Source organism: Zonotrichia albicollis, chromosome 9 (assembly GCF_047830755.1).
Source record: "Zonotrichia albicollis isolate bZonAlb1 chromosome 9, bZonAlb1.hap1, whole genome shotgun sequence".
In the NCBI taxonomy this organism is placed as follows: Eukaryota; Metazoa; Chordata; class Aves; order Passeriformes; family Passerellidae; genus Zonotrichia; species Zonotrichia albicollis.
Window position 1 is genome coordinate 34,212,656 of NC_133827.1, and position 11,028 is coordinate 34,223,683.

Genomic DNA, 11,028 nt, shown 5'->3' on the forward strand with positions numbered 1-11,028 from the left:
TCACTCAGTCCAGCACTGACAACCATTTGTTGTTTGCCTTTTCTTTGTCAAGGCCAATGCCCAAAGAATTGTACAAAAACTCGAAGATGTGCAAGAAATGTTTGACAAGAGGCAAGTCAGTCTGAAGAAGCTGGCAGCCAAACAGACCCGGCCAGTACAACCTGTTGCTCCACATCCTGAATCTTCCCCAAAGCGAGCATCACCAAAGATTACCAGACCAGCAGCAGTAGGTAGGCACTGAGCAGCTGCTTTCAGACTCACACCAATGTTTTGTCCACATGGTCATGTTTGATTTTTGTTATCAGAATGAACAATTTGTTATCAGAAGGAACACTTGAATTTGATGTGCAGTGTCAGCCTCGTAGGAACAGCTAGTAAAAATGAATATGAAATATCTCTCACTGCAAACATACCAACAAGGGTGAATCAAAAAAAACCCACCAGGTTTCTCTTCCTAGGTCTAATCTGCAGAGTACATTTCCATACTGTGTCTCAGTGTGTCTTGTATTGTTAATTCTCAAATACCCACACCAGGGTAGTCAATGCAAGCCTGCAATGCAAGCATGTGAACCTCTTTTATATTGCAGATAATGTAATGTGAATATTTGGCTTTCAAGTGTCATAATTCCTCAAGTTTCAATCAGATACTTGCAAAATTAAGGGTCCATTAGTGAGTGACACTGACTAATTTGTGGAATTTTTTCCCCCCTCTACATAGACCTTAGTTCATTTTCTACCTTTCACTTTCTACTTTGTCCTCTGCTATCATAGAAGCTGAGCATTGCTTCTGTTTGGAAATTACTGAAAGTTCCTGATTTGAGGTTAGCACGTGCATTTAGCTAAAATAGCTGTTTCCTGCAAAAGGAACAAGGGTGAAGCTAATTAGAAACTGTATCCTGGAGACCAGCTACCCTGTGCTTGGTAGCAGGAAGAGGTTGTCCCTTTGTAACCTTTAGGGCTGTTCAAAAGGGGAACTTTTAGTACAAAGCCTTTAAAAACCCCTCTAATTTGCCCAAAGAGCGTTCAATAAACTGCTTTCTCAACAGGAATCTTCCTGATGAGATGGATGGCCAGTAGCCTGACCATTTTGCTTTCTAGGCATACCAGCAGAAAGTGACACCAATGTCCCTGTTCTCCTCTGCTCCCCAGCATTCATCCATCCTTTCTTCCAAAGGAAAATGATCTTTTCCCCATTCCCATGCTGATTTGACATCTGTACATTTTTTCCCCCAAACCATGCTGGCTGTGTTTTGTATGTACAATTCCCACCTCAACTTTCAGCTTCTCTTTTAGTTTGAGGCAAGCTGAGAACACAATGCCTGTGAAGAGGTCCTGCTCTGCCACACACCCATCCTCCAGCACTGTGCTCCCCTCTTGCACTGGGGTGGGCAGTCAGTTTTCTGGAGTTGTGATTTGCCTTAAAAACTGAAAAAATAGACTGCAAAACTGTAGTAGTTCTTCTTCCACTGCAAGAGTTAGAAAAATGCAGGGAGTTCTGGAGATCACACAGCCCAGTCAGTGCTCCAAGCAGCACTAATTACAGCATTCATCAGATTGCTCACTGCATGGCCACTAGTGCTGAAACAAAGGGAAAAAAAAGTTGCAGAAAATGGGGTTATGGGGTCAGTAGGTCAGAACCAGTTAGTTCCTGTCAGTGGCAGCACAGTTTTAGGATGGCTTTTACCAATTCTGAAACTGCATCTTCAGGCTAAAAGCTAATCTTGCCATTCTGTTTATGCCTGCAGTCTCTTGAACTGTTTCTTGAACTTCTTTCTTGTCATTTTAGCACATTTGCAGATTTTTAGAATAAATTATTGATATAGATAGAACCTTATAGAGCAGTCACTGGTTTATGACAGTGCGTTAAGTTGTGATTCTTGTTCATACAGCCCATCCCACATACCATCAGCTCTTTCACAAAAAGTCATGAGATGCTGCCTTGCTCTGTCCCTTGAATTGCAGTACACAGTTATACAACCCAAGAGGATAACTGTGTGACAAGGCTTAGCCTTCAATGTCCTGTTGCAAAATAATAAGTAGCTGAAATTTATTTTAAAATGCTACTCTGGTTGTGAGGAGGTGCAAAGTGCAACCCAGTTCTGTTCAGACATTGATAAGCAGACTCTGCCATTTCATTCAGATTTTAGGAGGTGACTGACCAGGAGTACCTCTGTGCAAAGAAACAGAAGTGCCTGAGTATCTACAGCTCATCCAGGGGCTCTCAGTCAGTGACTTTAACAGCCACGAATAGTACATGTATATTCACATGTTCTTTATGAATCACTTTGGTGTTATCCAGTTGTCTGTTACAGAGAGTCACACTTTGGAATTCCTGAGTGCCCTTTCCCTCAGAATGCACTTGGCAATACTGGTCAGTATTTTAACCTCTTTTTTCAGAAAGAAAACTGAAGCAAGATAAACTGAGGAATTCACCAAGGTGTGTCACAGTCTGACTCTGAAACATGTCTGAGAATAGAAACAGGGACACTGAATCCTATTACAAGCCTGAAAATGAGGCTTTGAAATTCTGCTCTTCTTGAAGCTACTGTCTTTTGGACTTTCCTCTGTGTCCTTTCTTCACATTCATGGCATCAATGCACAATCAGCATTTACTTATGAGGAGAATTTATTAAGCAATATATTGGAAACTGAGCGAGGCTTAGGACACCCTCTTGAAACAGGTTTTGTAACTCATTTGTCATATTTTACCCAGGACATACCTGAATATTTCTAAAAGCTTGCAAAATGGAATATGACAGTAGGAAAATACCATGTTCCTAGATTGTGTAAATAGAAAGGCAAGCAAAGGCAATAAAATGTGGTAAACAGAAATAGAAGACCAGAAAGAAAGGCTTTTATCCCCAGGCAGCAGAGTAACAATACCATGGCAGCACTGGGGTGGTTGGTCTGTGAAAGGAAAAGAAGTTACATTTGTTCCAGAATAGATTTTGTTTTGTTCTTCCTTGCTGACTCTCCATTTTCCTAACTGGGAGCAGTAGGGAAAATTCAGTCCAATTCAGGGTGCTAATGGAAAAATCTTCACAGATATGAAGGCTCAGACATTAAACACTCCATTATTGTAACTTTCAGACTTTTCATTTTACATGGACAAATGTGTGGGCAGAGATGGATTTTCTGCACACAGGCATAGCTGATACCATATCTGAGAGAAAGGGCAGGTTTCTGTTGGAGAAATGACTGTCACAGTTTCATGTGCATGTCCTTATGGTTTTTTGTGACTCTCAGCAATCTTTTAGCTCAGTGAGGATCCAGAATAGCAGCTCAGAATTGACTCTCCTTTGGTCAACACTTTTCTATGGGTCTGGAAACTCTGAAGAAAAATTTTACATTAATCCCAATTTTACTTGATGCTTCTGGTTTCACAAGTGGACTTCCATATTTTGCAGGGACAGTCTTGTTCAAGCCTGAAGTACTAGTTCTGGAATTACTGTGATGCTGAAAAGTCTGTGGCAGCTGTATTTGGTGCATGTTTTAGCTGTGAGAACTTGATTAAATGTTATTCACAGATCAACCCTGAAAAGGCAGAAAACTCTATTGACCTTTTTATGATAAGAGCCTTGAAAATATTTAAGTAGTATATATGACACCTTATTTTAAGGAGAACTCCATTTTCTCCCAGTGGAAGCTGCTTGAATTCTAATAGCTAAATTTGTCCCTATGTCTGCTGGGAGGAAAGAAGTGGCACTTGATATTTTTGCTGTGATTCACTTTTGAGGGCATAATTTTTGATGATTTGACTACATATTTGTTCTCTGCATTTCTATGCAAAACACTTTAGCATGGAGTGAATTGGAGTAGGTCCACAGAGTCAAACCACACAAAGAGATGAACTACAGAACTGTAAAGGATAATACAAACAATTAGAAATTACTGCAGTTAGCATTTATCTATTTTAATTTGCTTGTAATTCTCCCAAACTCTTACTCTTTGAAATGAAACTTTCCCAAAGGCTATTCCCTTCAAACTCACATGTTCTTGGAAAATTTCAGTAAAAGGCGATTTGGCCATCTCAGTGACCATGGTTAGGAAAAATGTCTTGCTTTAGCTACCTTTCTGACAAGAGTTGGAACATGGCAGCATAAAGTGCTATAAAATATTCACCTAGAGAGTTCTTTGTGGGCAACATAAATGTGAAATACAGGAGCAGAGATGACAAAATGTCTGTGAGCTTGTTAAACAAATAACATGTTTAACAGCACATTGCACATAGAAAATCCATGACTCACCATACAAGCATCTTAGAAGGCCAACTTGGAACACAAGATTCATGGGGAGAAAACACAGCTGAAGCCTTCTCAGTTCTTTAAATAATAAAATTTAAGCTGGTTCCATCTCAGTTAAATGTATACAACTGCTGTTTGGATTTGGTCCAGCATTCCTCACAGTCACTAGTGCATAACACTCACTAACTAATAACATCTGGACAGAGGATAAAGGAAGAATTTCTTGCAAGAATCTGGGGATGTGTGCAGGGGAAGTGAGGCTGTGGCGAGATTAGCTGACTCAGAAGAGATGGTGTGTGTGACTCCTGAATGGTTTGAGAAACCACTGGTTTTCTGGTTCAGTATACTTCTATAAATGAAGTTGTGAAAAGGAAAAGATACTTTCAGTTTTGTGGCTGTAGGATTGCTATTACACTTGGGCCACTCTGAGGAAACCAAGTAGTGTCTCCTTGTAGCAGAATATTCCACATCCATAAATCTTGCTCTGTGCTTCAGCAGATTTTCAGGGGGCTTGACAGAAATTTTGCCAGAGAGAAGTCTAAATTATATTGCCTAAGAAGGGCAAAGTCTTTCTGCCCTAAGCCATTAAGTGACAAACCATAGCTGCTCTGATGTTTCTTTAGCTGCCTAAACATTGTTTTGCCATCACCAGCATTCAAAATAGCAATTAAGCCACTAATTATCTTCAAACTCTTGCTCCCGTTGTAGAGCATGAGCAGCAAGCCCCAATAAAGTTTAGCACACTAGTTATTCCCATGCTTGTTCTTGCCAAAAGAATTCAATTCTGCTGGAGGTGATGAGTGAGAATGCACAAACCCATACAGAAAACAGATGGGAGAACATGATGGAGGAATCCTCCCCCAAACCTGAATGTGAAGTGTGGTGTTCACTTGAGGGGGGCTTGGAATATCTTACAGGTGCTGAGTATGATTTGTAACCCTTGGCTATGGTCCCTTACTAGCTAATGAGTTGCACTTATTCTAGCAGGAGCTAACTTAGAGCCACTTACCCAGATGAACTAATCCAGCTGTCTCTGAGCACCTGGGAGCTGCCCACAGTTCTGTCTGTCCCTCAGTGGGGCATGCAGCCTCCACTGTAAGAGATCAGCACCTGAGAGTGGTGCCTGTGTCCTGCCACAAAGGAGCAGGGGGCAGAATGGGTGAAACCACAGCTTTTTCTCACAAGCTGCACAGCAAGTTTTCCTCACTGAATTTATTTCAGTCTTAGAGGGGTGGAGAGAGAGCAAAGCAAGACAGAGCACATGAGTCTCTGTCATTTACTAACAGCTTTAGGGACAGTACAGCTCACTTTACCATTTGCTGTGGGCTAAATAACACAACAGTGATTCCATACTTGTCATACAACTTGTCCATAAAAAAATGGTAAGACGTACTAAAGCCCCATTGGAAAAGTGTAGTGGTGCTCCAGGTGAATGCAAGTGACAGACCCAAACTCTGCTTTACAATGTCCTTTGACAATATTTGCTTTAAAAGCAGCATCAAGCAATTAAAAATACTAATGAATTCAAAATGAAATTACCATTATGTATCATCCAGAGGAGTACTGTGAAACAATAGGATGAAAACAGCTCTGCAACCATGAAGACATTAGATCATTTCTAGTTCTCCTTTGTTCCTGTGCTTTATTCTTTCAGTAAGCAATTCAACATTGTAATTTTTAGCTTCTTCAGCAAGACAATACTGTACTGACCTCAAAACAGCCAACTGTACTGAATTCTATGAGGGAGTTTCCCTTATATTTCCAGTTCCACAGTAATTATTGCAATAATAATTGGCAGGTATTTGGGCTGTTTCTTTCTGTACTGCTTCAGCAACTACTTAAATGCAGTGACATGTAGCAGTCTCTGACCATGGGCCAGTCAATAACTGAAAAATTCTCCAGAGCATAACCAAAGCAGCTTGTTTCCTGTTTTCAGTTCATTTCTGGGTCTAATTGGCAAGGGAAGTTTGCTGTGTCAATATGAATCAAATTCATCTCTGAAACAGACTCAGTGGAATTTGACTGCTTTCATATCTTGTCTCCTTTTCTGAAATATGTCACGCTGAAGAAGCCAAGACTCAAATTGTAAACTGACCTGAGAAATTTGCTGCTGGAGCAAGGAGCACCTGCAGTTTAACTTCTTGTGAATGTGTCATCTTTCATTTAAACTGTGCTGTGCTCTTTCCTGCATCACCTGGAGCTGTCTGAGCTTGCAAGTTGTGATCCAGACATCAAAGTTGTAACCGATTTCCACTTTTTCTGCTGATTGCTTTCACCTACGGTTTTCATACCAATATCAACCACCCCTTCAAGCTACGAAATTTTCTGAATAATGAATAAGCCAAACAACTTGGTATTGCTGACTGTGCTCTTCTAAGCAAAAGTCCTCATGTTTTCTGAAGTCATTTCTGTTGCTTCCCTTAATTTCCATTGCATATCCATTGTGAATTGGATTGTAGAGCAATCCAAGGGACTGAACTCAGATTTAGAGAGGGCAACTAGACATTGGCAGCCTATCAAGGGTATTCAAGTGTGGCTAAGATTATAAGACAATATCTTGGTGGCCAAGTCTCAGATCTATTTTCTTAATGCTGGTTTTCAAGGTATAAATAGGATAAAGCTGGGAGAAGCTCCAGGAGATAATAGTTTTTAGTGTAATATGTCTGATCACAGCCTGTTTTGTCATGAGGTGGTAGAGACTTTATGGCTAAATAGAAACTCCAGGCTGCATCAATACAGAAAAGGGTGAATTTGCTGATGCTTACAGGCACTTTACTCAAAGATTAATGGGAAAACACATAAAAGGACCCATTTGAAAACTTACCAAATATTCAGGTTTTGCCAACAGTAGCAGTCACCCTCCCTGCAGATCAGAATGGCATGAAGAAGTTTGACAATTGGGATCAATAGTTTCCATGTGCTGCATCTTGCATCTTTTTGTTCCCTTGGTACCAAAATGTCAGTACATTTTTGAGTGAAATAAAAATACCTTTGAGAGAATAAATACTACTTCAGGGAGAGCTTGCTTGGGGATAGGAAAAAGGTATTTGTTGAAAGTAGTGTTCAAAGTCAAAACAAATCCCCTGCTGTATATTCTGAAAGAGTGATGGGAGAGCCAAAAAGAGACATTTGCATTTCAGCTCAGTCCTGGAAACCACAAGAATTCTCTACCAGTTGATTATAGCTGCTGGTGACTGCCAGATTTCACTGTTCCATTGAGGAAACTTTCTAGTATGGAGTCATTGTGAGGAGGTAACAGGCATGAAATGGGCATTGCCAAGTCCTTATGTCATTCAGCATCGGATAAATCCAAGATTTAGGGAAGAGTTAGAGACAGGCTGCTTTAATTAATTCTCTTCCCAGCTCTGTGATAAGGCTGTTAAAAAGACAGGGTAGAAGAAATGTCAGCTTCCATTATTATCATCTGTGAAACTGATATGTTGCCTTTTTAACTGAATATAATGTGGGTGCTTCTATGTGCTTCTTTTTGCCGTTTTAAAAACGACTTTAAAAGAAGAATGCAAAATGACAAGGGCATTTGAAACTTTGTTAAGGTGTTTCTTTTAAAAAAGTGTTCAGACCTCTCCTACATCAAACCTTTGATACTAAGTCCTCCTCATTCAAAGAAGTCTTCATCTTTTTTACTGTATCCTTCAGCTTCTCCCAAAGAAGAAAAAGTTAATGACTATCAAAACTCTCAACACTTCAAAACATTAAACTTGGTGAAACTCTCTTAAACAAAATGTTGCCAGATGCATTTGAAAGCACCAGCTTTTATTCTTAGAAAAAGTGCTTCTTCAATTATAGTTTTTCCAGAATAAAAAAGGACTTTACCTCAATTTTGTTCTTTGTTGCCTGACCCAGATTCTTTCAGTATTTCACCTGGCTGTCATACATGTTTTCACCCATGACATGAATGGTGAAAACATAAATTCAGCAATGAAGAAGAGAAAGAGTGCTATTGGCCTTGTGCTTGCATGTGCTGTGAACTCATTACCAATCTAGAACAAAGATAAAGCTGTAACAGATATTATTTTCTACTCAAGCCAAATCTATGATTTCCCTTCTCATAGTTCAGTCTAACCCTTTGCTTTGGACAGCAGGCTCAGCACAGGTGCTTTTGTTGTTAAGGATGTCCAGGAGCCTCAGTGTCAGCTGGGTCTTTCAGAGCCTGCAAGGGCCCCAAAGCTGACACAACAGGGCATATTCTGAAATAATATGCTCAGATTCTGTCCTTACACACCTGTCACTGTGCCTTGCTGAACTCCTGTGATTACTGTTTTGAGAGTTGTTCATGTAATGAAACCTTGCAGGGAACATCCTTTCATCCAACACCAAGCAGCAAACCATTACCAGAAACAAAATTTCCTGGGAATCCACACAAGCAACACCATGCAAGTGGCAATTACCCAAGCTGGTACAGCTGGCTAACATTTACCTGTGCTGTCCTAAAGATGCTTTTCCCAGGGGAAGCCAAACCAAAGTAATCCTTTCAGTGTGGAGCTGAAGATGCCAGTTTGAGACAGTGCAGCACTGAACAAGGGGACTCATCCCTTGTTCCACCCAGTCCATCAGTGCTCCAGCACAGCTCAGTTCTCTAAGCCAGGCCTCATTTACCCCTTTGCTCATTGCTTTTATTAGGAAGTAGAATTTTAACTTTTAGCACATTTTCTAATTCTACTTTCTTTTTTACTCTTTCAGCTACCAACAGGAGGTCTACAGAAATTTCCTGCCCTCCAAAGACTGTTTCTGACGTAGACTTATCAAAAAAGAAAAGCATTAAGAAGACAAAAGGTGGAATTAAGGTAGGATTACTTGTAATTTGGGGACATCTCATATTGTGAGAGAACTCAAAACCTCATAAATATATTTACATACCTATACTTAGAATTAAAAAAAAAAAAAAAAGGAGCTTTGCTAACTTAATTCTCTGATAAGGACAAGCTAATTTAACCCAACTTGTCTGTTATCCACACCCCTGACTTGTTCATTTCATCTTTATTCCTCTGAAGCTGAAAGCAAAAATTAAATGCAGTCGATTTTCTGAAATGGCCAGCATAGCCCACAGCTTCAGCAATAAGCACAGAACAGTTACCAGCAGGAACATACAGGTGGTCTCCTCTTTGGCTAAACTCACAGAAAGTGACTTTAGAATTAGTTTTACTCTCATCAGTAATGCAGGTAATCAGTTGCATTTTTCCCACATAGTTAGGTGTATGCAGCAGTGTGGTATAGGCTTTATAAAACATCCATTCATTAATTTTTAAATCCACTTCCCATGACTACACTGCAATTATGCCCCCTCCCTATGCTCCCATTGTTCTGATAATAGTTCAGATGAGGATAGTTCATTACTGGATTCCATCATTATCATCAACCAGCTAAATAATTTAGCAATATAGAATGTAAGAATCAGCCTTTAAAAATGAAAGTGCTCAGGAAGTTGGATTCTGCTGGGATTTAGATATTGGCTTGGATTAACAGCAAACTCAGCAGATGGGTTGTTTAACTGAATTTGAATAGATTGGCTTTTCAGTAAGTGCAAGTAATGCTTGCTGCTCTTAAAACTGCAGGCAAAAGGAGGAAAAGCCTGCTTAAAACTTGCCTGGAAAGCACTTGAAATGATCCAACTCTGCAAGACCGGACAAGGGAGTGTGAGAGTGTTATCAAAACAAACACTGGAGCTGTGCAAAAGCTCTGTTGCAGCCTGGGCACGGGCTCTGCACAGCCCCTGTGCCCAGCACTGCCTCACCCAGCACTGCTGCTGGGACTCTGACACTTCTCAGAGGCACACGGAGGATTCCCTCATTTCTTCACAGGGCATTCTACAAAGAACTCTGGAAATGTGAATTCTTTGGATTGGCTTCAGACAGGAAATGAAAAAATAGTCTTCCAGAGTCTAAGGAACAGATTATTATGCTCATAATTATCTACACAAGGAGATAATTCCCCTTCTGTGGTACAAGAATATAATGACTTTGCCTGGAGTAAGGAATGCCTCCATGCCAACACTGAGCAAAGATGGAGAATATAAATAGGAGATATTTCTGCACATCAAGAATTCAATTATTTGAACTTGTCTAATGACTTTCTAGGTTAGGTAGGATCTGGTTTTTATTCTTTCAGAGTTAAAGTTCTCTAAATAAAAGCATCAGCAATTAAGTATTTTCAGTTTTAACATGTCCTTCTCATTCAGATTGAAGTGATGCATGAAGCCAGTCAAGGAGGATCCAGCAGAGTCCTGGTGACCAGTGAAAGTGATGAGAACTTGTCGACAAGGAGGAGGTAAGGCTGCACACATGAGCCACTATATATTTTTTTTTCTTCTTAGAATGCAAATTGCTGCATTTGTAGTACATTCTCTACAGCCTCTTTGAAGTTCGCCAAGATTAATAAATAATTAGCAATAATGAAGTCACTGAAATGCTTACAGCCATGCATTTATACTGAGTCTATCAGATGGAAAAGCAAATAAGAGTTATCTTTTGTTCATGTTGGGGCTTTTTTGCAGGTTTTTTCCTCTTAGAAGCATTAATTACAAGATGTGAGGAAAGAAGTCATTAGAATAAGCCTTGCATGTATTTACAAAAAACCCTGCTGTTAAAAGATCCTCTCATAATGTTCAGAATATTCACATTTGACTGTGTACCTCTCAGGAGCTTCTGGGTTTTTTAACTGCAAGCTCAAGTTTCTGCAAAAGCTTGAGAAAAAGATTATTAACAATGCATTCTAAAGCACCAGATACTTAAATGACTTACTTCAACAAAAAGTATCAAGCAAACCC

At 39.9% G+C, this 11,028-nt stretch overlaps 1 protein-coding gene across 8 annotated transcripts in view; it reads left to right on the forward strand.

Annotated features, from left to right (window-relative positions):
• The window catches only part of MCF2L2 (MCF.2 cell line derived transforming sequence-like 2), a 149,878-nt gene that overhangs the window by 63,741 nt on the left and 75,109 nt on the right, over positions 1–11,028 (forward strand). For all 8 annotated transcript variants that reach the window (XM_005484823.4, XM_014265524.3, XM_014265523.3 and 5 more), the window contains exons 13-15: positions 53–230; positions 8,946–9,049; positions 10,441–10,529. In XM_005484823.4, coding sequence (XP_005484880.2) covers positions 53–230; positions 8,946–9,049; positions 10,441–10,529 — 371 coding nt within the window. The remainder of the gene's footprint in view (positions 1–52; positions 231–8,945; positions 9,050–10,440; positions 10,530–11,028) is intronic.